This window comes from Dendrobates tinctorius, unplaced genomic scaffold, assembly GCF_039654945.1.
Source record: "Dendrobates tinctorius isolate UK_male_01 unplaced genomic scaffold, ASM3965494v1 ptg000120l, whole genome shotgun sequence".
NCBI lineage: Eukaryota > Metazoa > Chordata > Amphibia > Anura > Dendrobatidae > Dendrobates > Dendrobates tinctorius.
In genome coordinates this window covers 33,067,911-33,090,950 of record NW_027361788.1, presented here as the reverse complement: position 1 = coordinate 33,090,950, position 23,040 = coordinate 33,067,911, and the positions used below count along the sequence as shown (strand labels likewise).

Genomic DNA, 23,040 nt, shown 5'->3' with positions numbered 1-23,040 from the left:
GTATCCCTATTTTCACTTAGTGGTGCCCTCCTGTGTCTTATATTTGTGATCTGCAACCTGGGGCCGACCAGCCATTTCAGAACTACCACTCCCAGCATGCCCTGGGACAGCTGGAGGGCCACAGGTGGCAGAACACGGACTTAAAAGGATCATTTTTCTGTAAATGCTGAACTGTAAGGTGATCATGTTACGGTCAGATTTATACCTTTCTGTAGGAAGTTGCTGGTTACCTGTAACGTCTCACGTGTGTGATATAAAGTTTATGGTGCAGAATCCCGGTTTCTGTCTTAGTTGGAACGTGTTGGCTTATTGGGGAGCTGGAGGGCTGTGATTGGAGGGCAAAGTCCAAAATCAAACATTAAAGAGGTTTCTGGGACGCTTGATCACTTCTCCTTAGGTAAGGCCATCAATTTCAGATCAATGAGGGTCCGACTCCCAGCACCCCCCAACAATCACCTGATTTAAAGGAGTTTTTCCCGTCGTCATAAATGGATTTTGCCGGACAAGCACATTTGCAATTTACTGCTTATTTACATTTTCAGCCGTTCTTCAGATATTAACACTTTTTTTATTTACAGATCGTTGCCTTGGAGACCGACCACTGCTGCTGGATAGCAGAACATGCACAATGCTTACAAGCATTGCTTTCCTGCTGGCTGGGATCACTGGAGTGGGTCGTTACCTCCTTATCCCGCCACAGCTTCAGGTCAGTGCTTACAAGCTACATAGCAGTGGTGTGGTGGTCGGAGGGAACCGTACGCTCCAGTGTTGCTGGCCAGCTTCAAAACAACTCAGTAGAAACAAGCTTACAAACACAGTGCATGTTTTGTTGTCCAGCAGCAGCGGTCGGTCTCCTAGGAAAACTAATCAATATTAGTCCCGGAAAGCCGAAAATCACAAATGAGGGTGTATGGAGCGGGCACAGGGGGGCTCAGGAAGTAGAATTGCTCCATACATGGTGGGTATCAGCTGTGTTATACAGCCAGCACCTGCTTCCAACAGCAGCGACCAGTGCTAGCTCCGATTGCAGCTGTTATTGACTAACAGTGGCACCTAAACTGGTACAGTGGTTTCAGCGCCCACCGCGCAATGCAGGACTACAGTTTTTTCCTTCAATGACCATCTCCCAAAAAATGTACTAAAACAGCTATCAAACCATCTAATGCTCCCCAAAATGTTACAATAAAAACTATAGCTCACTTCGCAATAAACTCTTGCACAGCTCCATCGATGTGAAAATTGAAAAAAAGTAGAGTCTGGCACCAAAAAAATAAAAAAAATATATATTTTTTTACAAAAGTCAGAATTTTTTTAATCACTTCAACACAAAAAAATTAGAAAACCCTTAGGTTTGGTATTGCTATGATCTTACCGACCTGGAGAATCATAGTCCCAGATGTTTTTTAATGTACAATGAACAGTGTAAAAAAAAAAATGGCAGCACTTTTTTCCCACTTTTCATCCCGCATTGTATGGTAAGATGAATGGCGTCATTCATAACTACAACTCGACCCGCAATAAATAAGCCCTCATACAGCAATGTCAGGTATATGTGAAGGGGAGGAAGAAACAAAACAAAACTGGCTGCGTCTCCGAGGGGTTGTGGTTATAGCTGCAGTACCAGTCACAGCCTATAGACAAGGGTGGCGCTGATTCTGGGGAAAGAAAAACTATCTGCCTCTATTTTTATTTTCATAAAAGTAAAAATGTTCTGAAGATAAAAAAAAAATGCTGAAGCAGCGTGTTTCTGGCTGCAAACGGAGCCGCTGTGCCAACCGTTCATTATGGTTTACATTAATTATGTGCTAATTAAAGCAGATCATAAATCTGGCCCGATTCCATTCCTCCAGAGTCACACTTGGCTACAGACACGGCATGTGCAGAAGGGAAAAGGCTTACTAATTGGGGACACCATGTGGGGCGGCAATGCTGCTCTGTATAACAAGAGGACTGTCATTCACCGAGAATCCCAGAAACCAAAGCTGGAGGTAGTTCTGCTCAATACTGCAGTAATCAGACAGTATAAAAATGCATGCATGAAAAAAAAAAAAACCTCATAGTTGCTTTAGTCCAGAAACAGCGCCATCTCTGACCACAGGTCATGTCCGGTATTGCAGCTCAGCACCATTGCCGTAAATAGAGATCAGCTGCAATACCAGACACGACCTGTGAACAGAAGGGGCATTGTTTTTGGAAGAATAAAAATAATCATCTGTTTTTCAAGTTGCATAATATCACGGTCCTGCTGCAATTTCACTTAAACGGATGAAGGTTTCCGTGGTCAATGGCTAAATAAATCCTGTTGGTGCAAGATACTAAAAAGAATGACAGTTTTCAAACTGTCACTCTGCTTGTTGTCATTGAATAGGAATCATCATGGTTTATTGGTTCCAGATGGGCACATGACGCTCTATGCGGCCTGCGGCCCCTATCTTTAGCACTGGGGACGCAGGCCGTGCGCAGGTATGCGTTTGGCGGCGCATGCATCCTTTTGACGGTGCGCCGACCAGCGCCAAACGCAACCTGTTGCAATTTGGTGCGCTCGGTGCACCGTCAAAAGGACGCATGCGCCGCCAAAAGCATACCTGCGCACGGCCTGCGTCCCCAGTGCTAAAGATAGGGGTTGCATGCAGCGTCATGCTCCCACAGGCGGAGCTACCGGAGGAGGTGTGGCAGGGGGGCGGGGCTTAGTGTCGGCCGTGCGCAGGCCGACGCTGCTGCCTGAAACGCTAATGTGAAACCACCCTTACGGTGACAGATGGGGTGATGTCACCACTGAGCAGATATAACGGGTGACAGATGGGTGACCACTGAGCAGACATAACGGATGACAGATGGGGTGACGTCACCACTGAGCAGATATAATGGGTGACAGATGGGTGACGTCACCACTGAGCAAATATAAAGGGTGACCGATGGGTGATGTCACCACTGAGCAGACATAACGGGTGACGTCAGCAATGAGCAGATATAACGGTGACAGATGGGGTGACGTCAGCAATGAGCAGATATAACGGTGACAGATGGGTGATGTCACCATTGAGCAGATATAACGGGTGACAGATGTGTGACGTCACCACTGAGCAGACATAATGGGTGACAGATGGGGTGACATCAGCACTGAGCAGATATAACGGGTGACAGATGGGAGATGTCACCACTGAGCAGACATAACGGGTGACAGGTGGGGTGACGTCACCACTGAGCAGATATAACGGGTGACAGATGGGAGATGTCACCACTGAGCAGACATAACAGGTGACAGATGGGGTGACGTCACCACTGAGCAGATATAATGGTGACAGATGGGGTGACGCCAGCACTGAGCAGATATAACGGTGACAGATGGGTGACGTCACCACTGAGCAGATATAACGGTGACAGATGGGTGACATCACCACTGAGCAGATATAACGGTGACAGACGGGTGACGTCACCACTAAGCAGATATAACGGTGACAGATGGGGTGACGCCAGCACTGAGCAGATATAACGGTGACAGATGGGTGACGTCACCACTGAGCAGATATAACGGTGACAGATGGGTGACGTCACCACTGAGCAGATATAACGGTGACAGATGGGTGACGTCACCACTAAGCAGATATAACGGTGACAGATGGGTGACGTCACCACTGAGCAGATATAACGGTGACAGATGGGTGACGTCACCACTGAGCAGATATAACGGTGACAGATGGGTGACGTCACCACTAAGCAGATATAACTGTGACAGATGGGGTGACGCCAGCACTGAACAGACATAACGGGTGACAGAGGTAGCAGGAGTCCAGGGTGACGGTTAACCCCTTGCAGCACGGGTGTCTTCTCTGTTTTGTACACATTTCGCCGTACTCCTGCACCCAGTAATCTCTGTACACAGGAGGAAGCAGCACTGGTTCTTATACAGCGCTTACGCTACGCAGTGTTAGACCACCGGCAACAAGTAGGCCGGCTGTTTAAAGGGGTTGTCCAGTCTGGTGGGGATAAACAAGCAACTTTAGTATCGTACTTTCCAATACCTGGCCGGAGTAAAGGAATGGTGATGCATAGCACTGAAGGAATGACTGTGTGCGCTCTAATGACGCATTGTGCTCACTTGACTGTCGGTAGGGTCTGTACAATAGGCGCTCGTTCTCGCTGGCTGCGGTGTACGCTCACATAATCTGAGGTGGTCACTCCTGGTCCAGACGCTGCCGCCTGTTTGAACTGTGAAAGTTGGATGAATGAAATTGCCATTAAAAAGCATAAATCGGAGTTCACATTCCCAGCAGTCAGCAGTGCCCTTTGGACCCGATCCATAAATCATAGGTGAAAAAAAATCTATTCTGGTGTTAAAATCCAAATATCCTTTATTGATCCAGCATTAGAAACAAGCGACATCTCAGCCCACACCTAATGATGGATGTTCAGATGCCAGTGTTTGTTCAGTAACTCTCAACCTGTGTGTTTCAGGTCCGTTATCCCGGCACACGCATTCCGACACGTCTCAGACCACGTTGGCCAGTGTGGCTCCAGTGTTCTCCGTGGTAAGTTTCCCAGATAATCCCCTGTGCATATAATATGGCCCACCTTTTCTGGTATGGATTCAGCACACGTTTTCCCTTTACCGTGTGCAGTCTGCTAGAGGGAAAATCCACAGGAAAATCTGCACTGGAATTAATTTGTGTCTGAACATAGGGCTTTTAGTTTATTACTTTTATACAATATTGTCTTTAATACTAATGTCAGTGATTTGTCGGTGAATGTTGTACTTTCCTGCTCACAGATGAAATTGGACAAAGAGGGGAACATACTGTCGTTTGGTGAGTACGCACTGGACTGTAGTATGCAGTTTGTCACTTGACCCCGGGGCCCACAGAATCTGAACAGCCCGGGGCCCTGGCTACCCTGAATCCACCCTTGACTATACTATATGGAGAACTATGAGGAGTGTATTTTACTATATGGAGGACTGAGGAGTATATTATACTATATGGAGGACTATGGGGGACATTATATTATATGGAGGACTATGGAGTGTAAACTGTAGATGTGCTGCTGATAACACGATACTGTATGTTGATCTGTTAGTGATCCATTAGTGATCGTTCTGTTCCCATCATTCTTTCTCAGACGGTGGAAAGAGGCCGGGAAACAAGTGTTGAACGACTTCAATATTGTCGATCACACTCGTTTAGCGGCCTGAACTCAGCGCATGTAACTACAACCGAAATGCTTCTGTGTGATGTGCAATATGTTAGCATTTGGGGCCCCATTTTAAACTTTGCCTAAAACTGGCCCTGGTCCTGATATTATACCAGAGGACGTCTGGGCAGTTATGGAGTCACTAGAAAGTTGGTGACTTTTCAGCCCTCTGCTCCTCAGCACTTGTCCCCCTGCTCTGTAACATTGCAGGGTCTCCATTTCGTGGCTGAGCTGCTGCGGTTCCTCCCACTGTATTGCAGTCCCCATCCCATATCTAATCTGTCTCTAGCTTATCTCTCGGTATATGTCTCATCTCTAGTGTTGAGCATTCAGATACTGCAAATATCGGGTATCGGCCGATATTCGCTGTATCGAAATTCCGATACCGAGTACCGATATTTTTACAATATCGGATACCGGAATCGGAAGTTCCCATAATGCAATGAGCCAGTGTTGTGGCTGTGATTGGCTGCTGAAATGATGTCATCATGATGCGCGGTCTGTGCGGGCCTGCCGGGGGTCTGTGCGGGCTGCCGGGGGTCTGTACGGGCCTGCCGGGGGTTGTGTGTGTGTGCTGGCATCGTCCGATGGGACTACAAGTCCCATCGGGCTATGCCTGCTACAATGACAGTGATTGACACATTAGCCAATGATGGGACAGTAGTAGTCCCATCATCCGGCTAATGTGTTGAATGTAAAAAATAAAAGAAAAATAAAAAAAACATACATAGTACAAACAACATACATACAAACTACATATATACAACATTCATACAACATACATACATACTTCATATATACTACATTCATACAACATACATACATACTACATATATACTACATTCATACAACATACATACATACTACATACATACTTCATATATACTACATTCATACAACATACATACATACTACATACATACTACATATATACTACATTCATACAACATACATACAATACATTCATATAGACATACAGTACATACAGTGGGGCAAAAAAGTATTTAGTCAGTCAGCAATAGTGCAAGTTCCACCACTTAAAAAGATGAGAGGCGTCTGTAATTTACATCATAGGTAGACCTCAACTATGGGAGACAAACTGAGAAAAAAAAATCCAGAAAATCACATTGTCTGGTTTTTTTTCATTTTATTTGCATATTATGGTGGAAAATAAGTATTTGGTCAGAAACAAAATTTCATCTCAATACTTTGTGATATATCCTTTGTTGGCAATGACAGAGGTCAAACGTTTTCTGTAAGTCTTCACAAGGTTGCCACACACTGTTGTTGGTATGTTGGCCCATTCCTCCATGCAGATCTCCTCTAGAGCAGTGATGTTCTTGGCTTTTCGCTTGGCAACACGGACTTTCAACTCCCTCCAAAGGTTTTCTATAGGGTTGAGATCTGGAGACTGGCTAGGCCACTCCAGGACCTTGAAATGCTTCTTACGAAGCCACTCCTTCGTTGCCCTGGCGGTGTGCTTTGGATCATTGTCATGTTGAAAGACCCAGCCACGTTTCATCATCAATGCCCTTGCTGATAGGAGGTTTGCACTCAAAATCTCACGATACATGGCCCCATTCATTCTTTCATGTACCCGGATCAGTCGTCCTGGCCCCTTTGCAGTGAAACAGCCCCAAAGCATGATGTTTCCACCACCATGCTTTACAGTAGGTATGGTGTTTGATGGATGCAACTCAGTATTCTTTTTCCTCCAAACACGACAAGTTGTGTTTCTACCAAACAGTTCCAGTTTGGTTTCATCAGACCATAGGACATTCTCCCAAAACTCCTCTGGATCATCCAAATGCTCTCTAGCAAACTTCAGACGGGCCCGGACATGTACAGGCTTAAGCAGTGGGACACGTCTGGCACTGCAGGATCTGAGTCCATGGTGGCGTAGTGTGTTACTTATGGTAGGCCTTGTTACATTGGTCCCAGCTCTCTGCAGTTCATTCACTAGGTCCCCCCGCGTGGTTCTGGGATTTTTGCTCACCGTTCTTGTGATCATTCTGACCCCACGGGGTGGGATTTTGCGTGGAGCACCAGATCGAGGGAGATTATCAGTGGTCTTGTATGTCTTCCATTTTCTAATTATTGCTCCCACAGTTGATTTCTTCACTCCAAGCTGGTTGGCTATTGCAGATTCAGTCTTCACAGCCTGGTGCAGGGCTACAATTTTGTTTCTGGTGTCCTTTGACAGCTCTTTGGTCTTCACCATAGTGGAGTTTGGAGTCAGACTGTTTGAGGATGTGCACAGGTGTCTTTTTATACTGATAACAAGTTTAAACAGGTGCCATTACTACAGGTAATGAGTGGAGGAAAGAGGAGACTCTTAAAGAAGAAGTTACAGGTCTGTGAGAGCCAGAAATCTTGATTGCTTGTTTCTGACCAAATACTTATTTTCCACCATAATATGCAAATAAAATGAAAAAAAACCAGACAATGTGATTTTCTGGATTTTTTTTTCTCAGTTTGTCTCCCATAGTTGAGGTCTACCTATGATGTAAATTACAGACGCCTCTCATCTTTTTAAGTGGTGGAACTTGCACTATTGCTGACTGACTAAATACTTTTTTGCCCCACTGTATAACATAGAGTACATACTCATCATCACTTGTCACTTTGATCCCCGAAGCCAGTGTCATCTTTAAAAAATATTAAAATAACAAGCAATATACTCCCTGATCCGCAGAAATCCACGAGTGTCCCTCGACGATCTCCTGCAGTGCATCACTGAGAGGTTACTATAGTTCACTGGTCTCACTTTATGGCAAGAGCTGCGTGGGAACTTTCTCACACAGCAATGCCAAAAGTGAGACTAGGGACTATTTTCTTACAGTGGCGGAGGAATACAGTGCGGAAGGATACCTACCTCCCGTCATTGTATTCCTGGGGCCCCTAGAGAGCAGTCGCATCAGCTGATGCTGCTGTCCTCCACGGGAGATCGTCGTGGGACACTAGTGGATTTCTGCGGATCAGGGAGTATATCGGTTGTTTGTTATTTTAATATTTTTTAAAGATGACACTGGCTTCGGGGAACAAAGTGACAAGTGATGGTAAGTATGTACTCTGTTATATGTACTGTATGTCTATATGAATGTATTGTATGTAGTATGTATGTAGCATGTATGTTGTATGTCTAGCATGTTTTATGTATGTAGTATGTATGGTTTTTTTTTTTACATTCAACACATTAGCCGGATGATGGGACTACTACTGTCCCATCATTGGCTAATGTGTCAATCACTGTCACTGTAGCAGGCATCCCCCAAAGGGACTTGTAGTCCCACCGGATGATACCTGCACACACACACACAACCCCCGAGAGGCCCGTACAGATCCCGCCCGCACACACAGACACGCACAGTGTCCGCCCACACTCCCCCCCCAACTGGATGTGCAAGTAAGGAAGGGTTTTTTTTAATTCCGATATTTCTGTCCCATAGACTTGCATGGGGCTTCTGGTATCGGAATCGGCGATACCCGATACTTTTTGGGTATCGGTCCAATCCGATATTTCTCAATATCGGAAAGTATCGCTTAACACTACTCATCTGTCACATTAGGCGTTGTAGGTGTAATTTTATTTTCCACCAGCAGGGTTCGCTCTCCCTTCTGACACACAACACTACGATGTTCTCTCTGCACGATACATTTCTCTCTGTAGTACTGCACACAGGGATCACATCATGAAGCCTCATCAGTGACTGTCAGTCACATGACCCGGAAGTTGTCAGCTGCTTTCCACCATGTTGGTAGAGGACTATGTTGCAGTCAGTGACTGCCGTGTGCAGTCTCCGCTTGGGTCGGTGTATGAGTCATGGAGCCAGTGCGGGTCCCACCAGGGGGCGGCTCTTTATGGTGAGCTTATTACTATTCACAGTGGTGTATTTGACATACTGTAACCATACTTGTCTGCCATGTTTGTATGGGAAGCTGCCCCCCGTGTGATGTGTTACCGGGGAGCACATGTCCCCTAAGTGTCTCTGTATTTCATGTGAGTTTGTGATCTGGTGTAATGTAACATGTTTTATACTGTCTTCTATGTGTAGGTGGTCGGACTGGGCAATAATGGCATGTCTGGCACCAGGCACAGTGTGGGCATGACCGCCATTAATCAGCTGGCGGGGAGGCTCAATGTTGCCGATCAGTGAAAGACAGACAGACAGACAGACAGACGGGAGCCGATCTTGTCACCGCCCAGTTTGATGGCCTCCATCTAGTCCTGATAAAACCTCGACAGTTTATGAATGTTAATGGGACCAGTGTGGCCAATGCTGGTGAGGTCAATAATCACTTCATGTAAGAGGGGTACTTGTCACCTACATGAGACAACAGTGCCCCCATGGCATATCAAGCTGGCATCTGGCACCCCCATGGTAGATAGAGCCATCATCTGGTTCCCTTCCCCCCCCCCATGGCAGATCAAGCCGGCATCTGGTTCTCCCCCCCCATCCCATGGCAGATCGAGCTGGCATCTGGCACCCCCTCATGGCAGATCAAGCTGGCATATGGTGCCACCATGGCAGATCGAACTGTCATCTGGTACCCCCCCATGGCAGATTGAGCTGTTTTCTGGTCTCACCCCCCCCATGGCAGGTCGAGCTGGCACCCCCTTCATGGCAGTTTAAGCCATCATATGAACTCCCTAACTGAGCCAGCAGACCCCTTTTGGGCATAGATCTAGGATGTACATAAGTCCCCTAGTTCTGCATCCTTTGGAGACAGTTACTGTTATAGGGACACTTGTACCAGCTGCCTTGGATAGCGAGGTCTTGTTCCACGTTGGGTTTGTAATGAGGGAACTCTGCATCCTGTGGTTTTTGTTTTTTGTCTTTAATCCATCACTGTTGGTTTTCATAGAGGGACTTGCTGGCCTTGTTATGGGGTTCCTGTTATAGGCTGGCTCTGTTCTGGCTCAGTGTAAGTGTTGATGTTCTGCAGCATCCCGTTTACCATCTTCAGTTTCTATGATTTCTGATTTATGGTCTCAATAATCACTGACATTTTTTGGTTGCAAAGTTTATTATTATTATTTGGGATAATTACTGTTGGATAATCTTATTTGGATTTTTATTCCCCAGCTGGAAAGTTCCGCCTGACCCCTGAGAATATCTATCTACTGCATGATGAACTGGACAAGTCTCTGGGGAAGGTGACTCTGAAGCTCGGAGGGAGCGCGAGGTATCTGGTCCGTTATTGAGTGAAATGCAGACCACTTGGCCAACTTTAGAGGACTCGCCCTGCCCCCTATTCACAGCAGCATTGCATAGACGACAAGCTGAGCTTGAGAAGATCTATTTTCTGTGACTTAATACTATTTATTTTAGGATTTATAGAGAATGTGGGAGTCCTTGCTCCACCCACCCAGCCAGTGATTGACAGCTCAGACCGTGTGGGAGGAGCAGGACTCTCAGGCTTCCTCAATAAATACTGAATCAAATTATTGACATCTATAAATCTTTGAACTTTAACTGTTTAATGATTATTTTAAGTGTCTGATCCCTGTTTTGGTGGGTGATAGCTTGTAGCTTGTAAGCTATACCCACATGATGTGTATTCTGACCTTGGCTGCTTCCTGTATTTTCTAGGGGCCACAATGGTGTCCGTTCCTGCATTGACCACCTGAAATCAGACGTAAGTTCTGGAGCCCATATTTGCCCACCTTTCATTACCGGGATTCGGTAATGAAGACTTTGTGTTTTTCTCTTTCTTCCTTGGCAGACAATGATCAGACTCCTGATTGGCATTGGACGCCCGGCTGACAAGTCTTCGGTGACCCCCTATGTACTGGCACGCTTTACAAAGAATAAGCAGGAGACGCTGACCTTGGTTTTGGAGAAAGGTCTGGACTTGTTACTTGGACATATCCAAAAAAGGACGCAGGCCGCAACCAGTACGCCAATAACTAGGCCGGTGCAAAACAGAATATGAAGGTAGCTGGAATATTCAGTTCATAAACGTTCAACTGAAGAGAAGGCGACCACGGCACAGAACCACCTGCGGAGGGCGCCACCTCTCATCTGGTGTAATCACAGGATTACTTGGGCCCCCAGCACCCCACAATCAGCTGTTACCAGCTCTGGCAGTGGCCATATACACAGTGTAAGGAGCTGGAACAGCACTGCGCCACACACCGTATAGTGGCCATAATAGGTACTGCAGATCAGCTCCTCTTCAACTCAATGAGAGCCCTGGTTGCAGTTCTCAGCAACGAGTGTTGGACCCTTACTAATGTGATAGAGGCTAGGTCTTCAGTGTCAGCCGTTGACAGCCCCCTTAACTTTTTTAACCTCATAAGCACTCCCATGCCTCACGTATTAAAGGGGATTTCCTTTTCTATCCAAAAAATTGTTTACCTATTCATTCATCAGTACAATAATGGTGGGGGGTCCGACACCCCTTCCTGTCAGCTGTCACACTCCTTTATACTTTTATTACTGGTATTGCAATCCGGGACCATTCACTTAAAAGAAATAAAGATGGAGGACATGGTCCATGCCGTCAAACAGCTGATTGTCAGGGACCCCCCCTTATATCCAATAGTGATCTGCTATACTAAAGATTTTACTGGACTGGGAAATTACTTTAATAATACAATGCACCGATGCCATACATAGTTCATAATATGCTTACAGGTGTTAAAATAGAAATATGCACAACGTACCAATACACTTGTGTTAATACACGTGCCCCCATCTCCAGGTACCAGCGCCCATCCTGGCAGCTCCACTTTTACCTTGTGCCTGAGCCAGGAGAAAATGTCTTGAATCAGCTCATCATCATTGCTGTATGTGAAGGGGGCTGGCTGTCTAATAGCTAAGCCTGCCCCCTCCTGACTGAATCAGCCATGATGGAGAAAGAAGGGGGCTGGCTTACCTATTGAAATCATTAGGCAGCCAGCCCCCTTCACCCACACAGCAGAGTGTCAGGACTGGCAGTGACCGCTCCAGATCAGGACCCCTTTCCTAATTGAAGTATAGTAATATATTGTACATATTTCTACCTTAAACACACATAAATATACTTTTTTTGGGTGGGAGCGGAATAAAGGAACACTTATGCCTGGTGCAGGGCCGGGGAGGGGAGAGCAGGACACACTCCTCAGCCCTGTACCAGGCATAACACAATATTACAGATTTGCTCGGTTTTATGAATGGGAAGAATATTCTCAATTCTCTCCGAATAAATATGAAGCGTTTATAGTGGCTTTATATTCTCCTTTTTCACATCAGATACATTGAGAATAGAGCTCAATATTACATGCGCCTCCTAAGGTGGGAAGGGAGCAATGACTTTTGCACACTGATCACATGACCCCTGACGGCTCCTGTGGGCGGTGACTGAAGTACGTGATTGGCCTTGACCGTCCGCGTTTATTATAATCGGTCCATCTTATGTGTCTAGGCGCAGGTTACTGTCATTTCGCTATTAGAAGAGCATTGCCGGCCGGGGTGGAGGAGATTCCTGGTAATGGCTTCTGTTTTGGGAGTTTTCCATCTGGGCTTCCTGTAAGGTCCTGCAAGTAAACAGGGTATATTAAAGAGCTAGTCTATCTTTGGGGACAATTACCTTTTTTTTTTTTTCCGTAGTTGCAAAAATAATCTTTATAGTTGGGTTTTATTGAAAACATTGCACCACTTGGCTTTTACAGGCTTTCGCTTCACAGTCAACTTTGATGGGTCGAAAATCAGGTGAGAGGAACAAAAAAAAAGACAGAGTTAAACTCTACTGCCATTTACTATGAGCTCACTGACTGATTCTCAGTTAACTCATTCTGCAATAACAATAGAGTGCAACACAGAGGCTATAGAAGAGAAATTGTGCAATACTGTTAATAATGCCCAATTTTAAAAATGATTTTTAGCCCCAATTCCAAGCATCCAAAGGTGGACAACCCCTTTATGTATACAATCCTTGAGGTACGGGGGCGAATACATTCTTGACTCACTAGTGGAGCTTTACCTTTGCTAGGGCAGGGTTGGCTTGAATTGGCCCAAGCTTTGTGGTTCTGGACAGCATCCCGATATTGCTGAGTATGGCATTGGAGACGTCTTGTCTTGGCACCAGTCCCAGATCTCCAATGCAGTAATGAGGGATTACACCAGGGCCCTTTAAGATGGGGGAGACTGTCTGCCTACAGGGGAAATCACATAAAATGTCAGGGTTCTTAACATGGGCCGCATTCACCCAGCCTTCATATTTACCGTCCGTGTCATGGCCGCAATCCCCCACACCCCTGAGGGTCTCCTGACCTGAACTAATGGCCTCCTAGGCATATAAGAGGCTGTAGGTTCTGGTGAGGAGATTCGCCGAATAGAAGGTAAGAAAGTAATAAGCTGAATGAATGCACTCATAGCGTGACATGGGCCCCTTCCTCAGGCCACTCTGGGCCAGGCTTGGTGACTGGTATTGTAAGAGTCCCTTTAATTCAGGGCAGATAAAGTACGCGTGCGCCAGAGACACGACAGGAAGGGAAGAAGAGGACGGCACTGTATGAAGATGGGAGGCGCCGGACCGCGACACCCATCTGACCCCCCCCCCCGGGTGAGTATAATCTCCTTTTTCTTCTCTTTCAGGTTACATCGGGGGCTTATCTACAGCATTACAGAATGCTGTAGATAAGCCCCTGATGTCGATGCCGGCAGCTCATAGGCCAAGAAAAAGGGTGACCGATTCCCTTTAAGAAAATGGAGCTCTGTTCCAGTTACTGACCTGCGCTATGTGGGACAAAGTCCTGACGGACCACTTTGCTTTAACCTGCACCATATTGCCTCCCTTTGATTAGAGCCCCCGAGGTCAGACCCCTGTTGATGGCATATCCAGCCTGCCATGAAGGGAAATGGGTTGCCTGCTTTGGACAATCCTTTTTTTGTTAACTTGCTATTTGGGAAATAACTTTTTAATCGCCAATTGATAGGAGAGACTTGCTGATCGCTGAAGCCCCCCAACGATCCTGAGAATGGGGCTCTGCAGAGGCACAAAGAGAACATGCTTCACCTCTGCTCCATTCATGGTCTATAGGACTGCCAGAAATAGGGGTCGCTGCTCTCCGCTTTCTCTGGTAATCCCATAGACAACGAATGAAGCCAAGGTGGAGCATGGGCACCTTCACTGCATTCAAGATGGGCCTGTGATAATGGATCTGGAACCCCCTTTACAAGATCACTGGGGGTCCCAAGGGTTGGACACATTAGAGATCAGTGAAAGAAGATAATGTTTATTCTGGGAATAACCTCCATCCACTAATGATTAGCTGATCACAGGGTGTTTCTCTGGCAGACCAGTGATTGCCTGTAACCAGAAAGCAATTATTGGATTTCACTGCAGCGCCTCCACAGGAGACATGAGGCATTGCAATATTAACCCCTTCCTTACCGATGACGGAATAGTACGTCATCGGTAAGGATCCACTGCTTTGCGGTGGGCTCCGGTGGCGAGTCCACCGCAAAGCTGCGACATGTCAGCTGTTATGAACAGCTGACATGTGCCTGCAATAGGCGCGAGCGGAATCGACGTCCGCCTGCACCCATTAACTAGTTAAATCCCACTGTCAAATCTGACAGCGGGCATTTAAATAGCACTTCCGGCCGCCGGGCCGGAAGTGACCTCATCGCCGACCCTTGTCACGTGATCGGTGGTCGGCGACGCGTTGCCTGGATAACCACAGGTCTCAGAGACCTCTTTGGTTGTTCCAGGCAGATGGCTTTGAGCGCCGCCCGGTGGATGGCGCTCAAAGCACAGCAGTAAATCTGCTACATATGGGCGATCTGCTCATTGCCCATATGTAGCACAGCCGATCGGGTTGTGCATGCAGGCTATTGAAGCATGCCAAAAGTAAAAAAAAAGTTTAAAAATATATATGTAAAAAAAAAACAAACCTAAGTTCAAATTACCCCCCTTTCGCCCCAATCAAAATTAAAAAGTTTAAAACAAAAAAGCCCCACATACACATATTAGGTATCGCCGGGTTCAGAATCGCCCGATCTATCAAAAAAAAAAAAAAAGCATTAACCCGATCGCTAAACGGCGTAGCGAGGAAAAAAATTCAAAACGCCAGAATTACTTTTTTCGGTCGCCGCAATAATGCATTAAAATGCAATAACGGGCGATCAAAAGAACGTATTTGCACATAAGTGGTATCATTAAAAACGTCAGCCCGGCATGCAAAAAAATAAGCCCTCACCCGACCCTGGATCATGAAAAATGGAGGCGCTACGGGTCTCAGAAAATTGCGCAATTTTTTTTTAGCAAACTTTGGAATTTTTTTTGACCACTTAGATAAAAGAGAACCTAGACATGTTTTGTGTCTATGAACTCGTAATGACCTGGAGAATCATAATGGCAGGTTAGATTTAGCATCTAGTGAACCTAGTAAAAAAGCCAAACTAAAAACAAGTGTGCAATTGCACTTTTTTTTTAAATTTCACCGCACTTGGAATTTTTTTCCCGTTTTAAAGTACACAACATGGTATAACCAATGGTGTCGTTTAAAAGTACAACTCGTCCTGCAAAAAATAAGCCCTCACATGGCCATATTGACGGAAAAATAAAAAAGTTATGGTTCTGAAACGAAGGGGAGTGAAAAACGAAAAATCAAAAAAAGCTCAGGGAGTGAAGGGGTTAATACTGTAGTTATACATTGTCTGTGTAATGCATGGACTCTAGTGGAAGCACGGACCCGTAACAAAGCATATACTGAACTCGGTGATGACCTTCATGTACCTGTTGCCCTTGGGTGCCACGTAATGGTCCGGGTCTATTCTTTGGAAGTCATGTAGCCCTGGCCCCAGCCCCAGAGCGGCCGCACTGGTCAGCAGCAGCAGGAGACTGTGCAGCACGTTGCTCCGTCTTTCCAGGGATTCATCGTGTCTTTCACCTTCCTCGTCCGCAGACTTCTCCTGTAAAGACACGAGAATGCTGTGAATGGGCTAGAGATGGGCCTCTCCGGGAGCGGTGTGGGGCTTCATGCTGTGCATTAAATGGTCGGAGTGAGCACTGGCAAAGCATGGGTGTGTGACCTCCATAACATCAGATGGGTCGCCACAATCGCACTGTGTGACCATGTCCATATACTGATATTTCAGGCATAATGTGTGGTGGTGTCATACCACGAGCATGTCCTTCAGAGAAGACGCTGCCTGACTTAGGACTTTCTCCACCGATTGCCTCTTCTTCACCTCGTCATCTGCCTGCCTGCTTGCTGTGTTCATCCCTTCCATAAGTCTTTGCACCTCTTCCTCCAGGGACGTCATCCTCTGCCTGTGGGGGAGAAGCAGACGCTGTTACCATTGGTCATGTAGAATTACTACTTGGTATAGGATGCCTCACTGAGGTCTATGTGACCAGTGCTGCACAGCCTGTGGCTACAAGTAGGGGATGATATGGCTCCATGATGATTCCCTGCTTTGTGTAGCAGCACTTGACCTCACAATCAGTCTACAAATAGGGTTTATTTGTAGTGTAACAAACAAGGTATGTATGTGTGGGTGGGCACCACGACATGTAACACATAAATGAGAGCTGGGTGCAGCACAGTGCCGGAAGTACCGAGAAAAAGAAGCACAGAATGGAGCGCACGCACAGCTGAATATCACTATGCAAAAAGACTTATCTAATATACAGTGGGGGAAAAAAAGTATTTAGTCAGTCAGCAATAGTGCAAGTTCCACCACTTAAAAAGATGAGAGGCGTCTGTAATTTACATCATTGGTAGACCTCAACTATGGGAGACAAACTGAGAAAAAAAAATCCAGAAAATCACATTGTCTGTTTTTTTTTCATTTTATTTGCATATTATGGTGGAAAATAAGTATTTGGTCAGAAACAAGCAATCAAGATTTCTGGCTCTCACAGACCTGTAACTTCTTTAAGAGTCTCCTCTTTCCTCCACTCATTACCTGTAGTAATGGCACCTGTTTAAACTTGTTATCAGTATAAAAAGACACCTGTGCACACCCTCAAACAGTCTGACTCCAAACTCCACTATGGTGAAGACCAAAGAGCTGTCAAAGGACACCAGAAACAAAATTGTAGCCCTGCACCAGGCTGGGAAGACTGAATCTGCAATAGCCAACCAGCTTGGAGTGAAGAAATCAACTGTGGGAGCAATAATTAGAAAATGGAAGACATACAAGACCACTGATAATCTCCCTCGATCTGGTGCTCCACGCAAAATCCCACCCCGTGGGGTCAGAATGATCACAAGAACGGTGAGCAAAAATCCCAGAACCACGCGGGGGGACCTAGTGAATGAACTGCAGAGAGCTGGGACCAATGTAAAAAGGCCTACCATAAGTAACACACTACGCCACCATGGACTCAGATCCTGCAGTGCCAGACGTGTCCCACTGCTTAAGCCTGTACATGTCCGGGCCCGTCTGAAGTTTGCTAGAGAGCATTTGGATGATCCAGAGGAGTTTTGGGAGAATGTCCTATGGTCTGATGAAACCTAACTGGAACTGTTTGGTAGAAACACAACTTGTCGTGTTTGGAGGAAAAAGAATACTGAGTTGCATCCATCAAACACCATACCTACTGTAAAGCATGGTGGTGGAAACATCATGCTTTGGGGCTGTTTCTCTGCAAAGGGGCCAGGACGACTGATCCGGGTACATGAAAGAATGAATGGGGCCATGTTTCGTGTGATTTTGAGTGCAAACCTCCTTCCATCAGCAAGGGCATTGAAGATGAAACGTGGCTGGGTCTTTCAACATGACAATGATCCAAAGCACACCGCCAGGGCAACGAAGGAGTGGCTTCGTAAGAAGCATTTCAAGGTCCTGGAGTGGCCTAGCCAGTCTCCAGATCTCAACCCTATAGAAAACCTTTGGAGGGAGTTGAAAGTCTGTGTTGCCAAGCGAAAAGCCAAAAACATCACTGCTCTAGAGGAGATCTGCATGGAGGAATGGGCCAACATACCAACAACAGTGTGTGGCAACCTTGTGAAGACTTACAGAAATCGTTTGACCTCTGTCATTGCCAACAAAGGATATATCACAAAGTATTGAGATGAAATTTTGTTTCTGACCAAATACTTATTTTCCACCATAATATGCAAATAAAATGAAAAAAAAACAGACAATGTGATTTTCTGGATTTTTTTTTCTCAGTTTGTCTCCCATAGTTGAGGTCTACCTATGATGTAAATTACAGACGCCTCTCATCTTTTTAAGTGGTGGAACTTGCACTATTGCTGACTGACTAAATACTTTTTTGCCCCACTGTATAAAGCTCAATGTGGGTGTATGTATATATGTCCGGGATTGGCATCCGCACCGTCGCAGCTACAGTCTGTACCCTGAGAGCGTCATAGGCTATGTTGTGAGGCGAAGTTTTAACCCCACGCGTTCCAATTCTCCAAACAATTTTGCCCCTATCTACATAATGGGGAAAAAGTGAAAGGAAAAGTGATGGAGGCAAATTGACAGCTGCCAGATGTGAACAAGGGGGACTGAAAGAATGAGAGCGATGGTGCCAAACAGTATATACCGTACAGTTGCTAAGGTGGGGCCCTGACATGGGATACTCACCACACACGGGGATATGAACACACACACAAAATGCGCCAAACACTACCACGTGCTTCAACACATATACCACCCTCAGCCCACATTTCACCACACATACACCAACCTCGCCACATAAAAGTCCAAACACAAAAGTCGCCACTCAAAACTCGCCACGCTGTCCCAGAGCTGTTTAAAAGATGGAAAATGAGCTGTGATTGGTTGCTATCAGCAACAGTTTTCTTTGTAGACAGTTGTGGGAACTGAGGCCTATTATTCTTATCATTTCTATGGTGTTATCCTCTATTAGATACACGGCTCAGCAGACAGTATCACACAGGAGAGGATACTTGGGTAATCGTTTAGTTAATTTGTGTTGCAAATCTGTAGTGTTGAATATATGATGTGAAATGTTTTTATGTGCAATATAATCATTATAATTTGTTATAACTAATCACAGTTGGTTACTATGCCCGGGCAACGCCGGGCTCTTCAGCTAGTTGTTCATACAATGCCAAGAAAACCAAGTGCATAATAAAAACAGTTAAAAAAACACCAATGAAAACAATGTGGGCAAGTGGATATGAGCATACATGTACATGCAAGGTATAGATGATATAGCAATCACAAATATTCAAATAGCATAAATTAGCAGCAATGCTCTTTTTCTCCCAATGAAAAATAAATAACAATTAATGTATATTAAATTTCTATATGTGATTTATTAGGTATCTCTTAAGATTGAGAAAAATGGTGAGTATTTTCATCCACTTTGGATGTCTAATTTGGCTACTAATGACGTCATGGTTGATTGTCACATACTTCCCAGTCACTTTTTCCACACACGGTGAGGTGTGGATGAGCGGTTTTCACATCATTTGGATGTGACCGCCCCCTTACTTGTGGTGTGGAATGGCGACGTTATAGGTTGACATATGAGCTGCATGCACAAAATGGTCAAAAATGTTTTGATCAAGAAATATAAAGCACTCCCCTCTCTTTGCATGTTCACGGTGCTCACCTGAGTGCCTGCGCCTCCTGTAGCAGAGACTGATGCTCCATGTGCAGATGGTTCAGCTCCTGCTCCTTCTGCAGAGCCTCGTCCAGCATTTCTTGCTGTTGCTGACATTGCTCGGTCAACATACAGATCACCTGCCACAGGGATAGAACAGAAAATCTGTTTATAGGGGTTGTCCGCCATTGCTTCCTTCTGCATCGGCAGGTGGAGCGTGGAGAATGTGTCCCAGACGGTCGGTGCACTGTCATCAGCGCTGTTCACCTCCTGCCGCAGAAGTGAGCGGGTGATTGACAACCCCTTTATGTGGCTCCATCACAAGGACATTATTAGGCTCACTCACTGGTGACCCCCTCGTCAGGTGGCCTGGCGCTGCAGCTCAGGGACCAATATGCTACGTCAGCCCGCAGCCCCTCCATTTTTAGGATGTATCAGCACAGCAGCCAATCAGTGAGCTCTGAGGGGGCCGTTCTATCACTGTTTATATGATGTCCACACCACAGCCAATACCAGATATAGGGAGCAGCGGGCGAGACTCAGCACTGGACCCATGAAAATAAACTGTCTGGGTGACCTTTATTTTCTGAAAGGGGACAACCCTTTTAACATTTCAAAACCCCATTAATAGCAAGTAATCACACACTCATATGCCAAGACACAAGCCCCAGGTTCCCCTCATTACTAGAGCCCATTGTTTACTCCAATAAATCCAGTGTCCACCATGACCTGATCACTGACCCATTCCATCTCTTGAGGGGCATATCACCTTTTGGTTGCTGACGTTGTTCTTCGCCAGCCCTTTCTCGTTCTCCTCCAGCATCTCCACGTGTTTTCTAAGCTCAGCCTCATGTTCTTTCAGCAGGTCGTTCTCTTGGATCAACACTAAACTCTTTTCGGACATTTTGGCCAGCTGGGAGCTGACGGCCACGTTCTCACGGATTGCGCGCTTTGTGGTCTCTGCCATCTGATCGTTGGATACTCGGCGGAATTCGGCTGCCACAGTGTTAACCTTCTGCACCATTTCCTTTTTCAACCTGAGGAAGAGGAGACGTTAAAGTACTGACTACCAGTGCGCCTAATGTCGAGTCTTAAAGGGATTGTCCATATTCAGGCAACAACACATTAGATGGCTGGTAGGTTCTGACTTTGAGAGGGGCCTAATAATCAAAAAAGGAGCTGAAAATGCCATCAGGAACGGGGGGGGATGGAAGGGCTGTGGTATGGCAGCCATAGTCTACTGACGTGGCCACTGGATCACAGTCCTGCAAATATTTGTGCACCGCTCTGGTCCTGTCCCTTATGGCAGAGCACTGACCTGTCCTTGTCCAGCACTGCCTTCTTCTCCAGCTTGTACATCGTTTCCTTGTGTTCTTCCTCCTGGTTTCTTAACCTCTCCTCCAATGCGGCAAACTTGGCCATCAGATTTTCTTTCTGCACCCTGAACTCTTCCAAGGAGGCCAACTTGCCCGCTGGCAACAAAGCAAAGTAATTGGTCATTGAGGACATGCCCAGAAGTACAGGGACGTAATGCTCTTATGTCCCGGGGTCCTGCTCAAACATTTTATTTTGCTGCAGGAGCCTCAGAGCCATGTGAATCAAATGGCCAAGTTCTCCAAAAAATATGACATAGTTGTCATGGTAGATTTCAACTATCCTGACATTTGTTGGGAATCTCTCTCAGGCAAAACTAACAGGTCAAGGAAATTCTTATCCTCTCCTGCTGACAACTTTATCTTCCAAAAGGTAGGGGAGAAAACAAGGGGATCCGCTACCTTGGATCTAATGATTATAAACAGGGATGAAATGGTTGAGGAGGTAAAAGTGGCTGGGACCCTAGGAGGTAGCGACCATACTATTTTAGAATTTTGGATAACTTGAGGAGGAGGACCTGTGAAGACTCAGACGTCAAGGTTAGAGTAAGAAAGGCAGATTTTGAGAGATTCAGAAAGAGAATTGGAGGGATCCAATGGCTGGATATCCTTAAGGACAAAAATGTCCAGGAAGGATGGGAAATCTTGAAAAATGAAATTCTCAAAGCACAATTGTTAAAAATTCCGGGAAGAATAAGAAGCATTTAAGGAAACAAGGATGGATGAACACAGAACTTAAGCACATGCTAAAAAGGGAAAAAGAAATGTTTATAAAATGGAAAGAGGGAGGCATGTCTAAAGAAGAATATAATGCTGTCTGCAGAACCTGCAGGGCACAAATCATATAAGTAAAGCTGACAATGAATTGAGGCTTGCAAGAGACGTCAAAAGCACTAATAAAGGATTTTGGGGATATGTCAAAAGTAAAAGAAAAGTCAAAGATGCTATAGGATTTTTACATGATGAAAATGATGAAATGGTAAGACAGGATGTTGAGAAGGCCGAACTTTTAAATTCCTATTTTGCATCTGTTTTCTCTCAGAAGGGAAATGTAACATCAACTGTTCTTCACTGTCCTATTAAGGGAATAGAAGAATCCAGGATATCTATAAACAGAAATATAGTGAGGAATCACTTAGCTAACCTAAATGAATTCAAGTCTCCAGGTCCAGATGAATTACACCCCAGAGTACTGAAGGAGGTAGCAGAAGAAATTTTTGAACCCCTCTCCATAATCTTTGAAAATTCTTGGAGAACAAGAGAAGTCCCAGAAGACTGGAGAAGAGCAAATGTTGTTCCTATCTTCAAAAAGGAGAAGAAGGTGGACCCAGGCAACTATAGGCTGGTGAGTCTGACTTCTACACCAGGAAAGATCTTTGAACAAATTATTAAACAACATGTATGTAAGTACCTGGATACGAATGAAGAGATTAAACAGAGTCAGCATGGGTTTGTAACTAATAAGTCATGTCAGACTAACTTAATTTCCTTCTATGACAGAATCACTGAAGGGTGGATCAGGGAAATGCTGTAGATATAGTATATCTTGACTTCAGCAAAGCATTTGACAAAGTATCTCACACAATCCTTATTGAAAAAATGGCTAAGTATGGAATGGACAAGGCAACTGTTAGGTGGATTCATAACTGGCTTAGTGATCGGACCCAAAGAGTTGTCGTAAATGGCTGCACATCCAGTTGGAAGAATGTCTCAAGTGGGGTACCACAGGGCTCTGTCCTGGGCCCTGTATTGTTCAACATCTTTATCAACGATTTAGATGAAGGAATTGAGGGTAAACTGATTAAATTTGCTGATGACACAAAGCTTGAAGGGATAGCTAATACTAGAGAAGAGAGAGAGAGGATTCAAAAAGATATAAATAAACTGGAGCAGTGGGCAGCAACTAACAGAATGGATTTTAACAGGGAAAAATGCAAAGTACTAGATCTGGGCAATA

At 45.4% G+C, this 23,040-nt stretch overlaps 2 protein-coding genes across 7 annotated transcripts in view; one reads left to right on the top strand and one right to left on the bottom strand.

The window, feature by feature from the left end:
- The first annotated feature begins 73 nt into the window (after nucleotides 1-73).
- LOC141046597 (peptidyl-tRNA hydrolase-like) lies at nucleotides 74-12,393 on the top strand. Of its 3 annotated transcripts, none has more exons than XM_073541078.1 (6): nucleotides 74-706; nucleotides 4,456-4,529; nucleotides 4,769-4,805; nucleotides 10,275-10,374; nucleotides 10,782-10,827; nucleotides 10,915-12,393. In XM_073541078.1, exons 1-6 carry the CDS (start codon nucleotides 622-624, stop codon nucleotides 11,122-11,124), a joined length of 552 nt encoding a protein of 183 aa, XP_073397179.1. In that variant the 5' UTR covers nucleotides 74-621; the 3' UTR covers nucleotides 11,125-12,393. The 3 variants fall into 3 exon arrangements, with proteins under 3 accessions (XP_073397179.1, XP_073397180.1, XP_073397181.1); XM_073541079.1 differs by lacking the exon at nucleotides 74-706 and adding an exon at nucleotides 8,858-9,051 and having other exon boundaries at nucleotides 2,696-4,529; XM_073541080.1 differs by lacking the exons at nucleotides 74-706; nucleotides 4,456-4,529; nucleotides 4,769-4,805 and adding an exon at nucleotides 8,569-9,051.
- CFAP157 (cilia and flagella associated protein 157) overlaps nucleotides 12,385-23,040 on the bottom strand; it is a 31,250-nt gene continuing 20,594 nt past the window's right edge. For 3 of the 4 annotated variants that reach the window (XM_073541077.1, XM_073541076.1, XM_073541074.1), the window contains exons 3-9: nucleotides 21,029-21,182; nucleotides 20,480-20,747; nucleotides 19,720-19,850; nucleotides 16,302-16,452; nucleotides 15,916-16,091; nucleotides 13,156-13,327; nucleotides 12,385-12,709 (exon numbers count right to left, since the gene is read on the bottom strand). In XM_073541077.1, the coding sequence (XP_073397178.1) occupies nucleotides 12,611-12,709; nucleotides 13,156-13,327; nucleotides 15,916-16,091; nucleotides 16,302-16,452; nucleotides 19,720-19,850; nucleotides 20,480-20,747; nucleotides 21,029-21,182 (1,151 nt within the window). In that variant the 3' untranslated portion in view covers nucleotides 12,385-12,610. The remainder of the gene's footprint in view (nucleotides 12,710-13,155; nucleotides 13,328-15,915; nucleotides 16,092-16,301; nucleotides 16,453-19,719; nucleotides 19,851-20,479; nucleotides 20,748-21,028; nucleotides 21,183-23,040) is intronic. The other variant, XM_073541075.1, reaches the window with a different exon arrangement.

Bases quoted from the DNA above. Each gene is read 5' to 3' on its own strand.
- LOC141046597 (XM_073541078.1), top strand. From the start codon at position 622: ATGCACAATGCTTACAAGCATTGCTTTCCTGCTGGCTGGGATCACTGG. The intron at 10,375-10,781 runs GTATCTGGTCCG...TGTATTTTCTAG, and splicing joins AAGCTCGGAGGGAGCGCGAG to GGGCCACAATGGTGTCCGTT. The intron at 10,828-10,914 runs GTAAGTTCTGGA...CTTCCTTGGCAG, and splicing joins TTGACCACCTGAAATCAGAC to ACAATGATCAGACTCCTGAT.